The sequence below is a fragment of the Argiope bruennichi genome, chromosome 6, assembly GCF_947563725.1.
Source record: "Argiope bruennichi chromosome 6, qqArgBrue1.1, whole genome shotgun sequence".
Lineage (NCBI taxonomy): Eukaryota > Metazoa > Arthropoda > Arachnida > Araneae > Araneidae > Argiope > Argiope bruennichi.
In genome coordinates, this window is record NC_079156.1 from 127,402,584 (window position 1) to 127,404,743 (window position 2,160).

The window sequence follows — 2,160 nt, forward strand, 5'->3', positions numbered from 1 at the left end:
TTTACCACAAATGCTCGGGGAAATCAGGAAATGAAACGTTGATATCACGGAAGGCGGTAATATTTAATTTTGCATTCAAGCTAACACAAGGAATAATTGCATTAGGGGAACACGTATTTTTAATATTAATTGGCAAGAATTGGAAATAGAGATTAAAAACTTTTTAAAAAGTTTTAAACAAAGTTAAAATCATAAACAGATATGAATGCATTTGAACTGAAAACATGTTTTCATTTTCAATCATCATTTAAAAGAACAATAGATTAAAAGATAGGATTTCAAGAATACACATCGTCAAAATAATAATAACCATGGAGTCATTTTTAAAATAAAATTGTAACAACTTTCAATTAAAATTGTTTCATTTTGGTTAAGAATGTAAACTATTTTCATACAAGAGTAAAATAATTTTTTTCTGTAAATTGCAGATTGATATCATTTATGCTTTCTCTTGACATGCAAATTGCAATTGTTGCTTCTAGCGAATGTCATTCCACAAATTGGACACTTATAAGGTCTTACTCCTGTGTGAGTCCTGACATGATTTGTCAGATTACTTTTAGAAGCAAAAGCTCTTTTACAGAAATCACACACAAAAGGCCTATCACCGGTGTGAGTTCGATAATGGACGTCGCGATTTCCTTTCTGAGTAAATGCTTGTCCGCAAAAATCACATACAAAAGGCTTTTCGCCAGTATGTGTTCGATAATGAACGTCGAGATGAATTTTTTGATTGAATTCCTTCGGACATAATGTGCAAGGAAATTTCTTCTTCCGAGGGCACATCCCTGAAGGTCCAGCCATAGCATTATCTGTTATAGAAGAAATATGTTCCTTCAAGTTGATGGTTATATTCTCGCTCTTACTGTAAACATTTGAGTGTATTTCAAGTGAGGTATGTTCATCAGTTACATACTCCGAGACGTGTATCTTGCCCTTTTCTGGTTCATTTCTTTCTGGTAGGAAATCAGGATTCATAATTAGTTTTCTCGGTTCAGAGATACTGCTACTATCTGAATGCCCTCTTCTGATAGCACATTCTACAGAATCCATAAAATATTTGTTATCGTTATTCAGAGACAGCCATTTGTTCTCTTGACATGACATCTCATCTTTTTCACTACCTGTCGCATATATCAGATCGGATACACCTGATATTCTTTGCCTTTCCTCGTCAACACCAGTTGATTCTATGACAGCTGATGAAAGGTTATAAGCTGCGGGAAAATCATTTTCAAGTCTGAAACAAGACTCAGCATTTTCTGAAGAAACCATGAAAGATACATTTTCTTCCGTTTGAACGCCAATTACCCGAGTATCTGAAGTGGCATCCAAATATGGAAGATCATAAGATGTCCATAGTTGTGCGCTGTTAAAGGTATTCTCTGAAAAAGTCTGTGAGTGTGAATACGTATCGTCAAACGTATGAAAGTTGCAAGGGTGTATCTCACCGCATGCCACTATATTGTCACAAAATTCACAACGGTATTCATCCATTAATTTTCAATTTCAAAAAGAAATTCTTCTGATCAAAAATGTATTATAATCTATTATTGATGTGGAGACCTCTGCTTTGTTTCTTGAACAGTTTCCTGCTGTAGACAATGTGCTCTGTTTTTAAATTCCGTAGCTCTATCTATATTTATAACAGATACAAAGCGATGAATAAATTATAAATGAATTGTTTCTTTAATAACGTGCTAGAGCCATGTGTCCTAAGTTTGAGTTCGTGGGTTCGATTCTACTTAAGAATTATGTATCTAATATTTCAAATCTGCCTTCCCTTTATGCAAGTATCGTTGACGTTATTGATTTAATGTAAGCACCCAAATGAGAAAACAGAAAAGAATGATATAGAAATTCCATAACTAAAACAGATTTCGTACATAAGGCATCGGTAATGAAACTTTGAAACTTGAGTGCTGTAATAAGTAAGATAAGAGAGTATTTCGGTCATACATTTAAAAAATCAGAACTCCTAAAAGGTTCAAAGAACTCGTCCGTGAAAGAAAATATCCATTATTTGATTTAACTACATGCATATTAAGGATTTTAAATTATAAAAAAGATTATCTATAAAATATGATTCTACCTTTCATCGCCTTTTATTAAAAAAACATTTTTATCTTCTTTTTTTTCTTAACTGCATTCATTAATATT

General features: G+C 32.8%; 1 protein-coding gene across 1 annotated transcript; it reads right to left on the reverse strand.

Moving 5' to 3' along the window:
• Nucleotides 1-435: 435 nt before the first annotated feature.
• On the reverse strand, nucleotides 436-1,497 carry LOC129972024 (zinc finger protein 426-like). Its single transcript, XM_056086004.1, has one exon. The coding sequence runs from the start codon at nucleotides 1,495-1,497 to the stop codon at nucleotides 436-438; it is 1,062 nt and encodes a 353-aa protein (XP_055941979.1).
• Nucleotides 1,498-2,160: the final 663 nt, after the last annotated feature.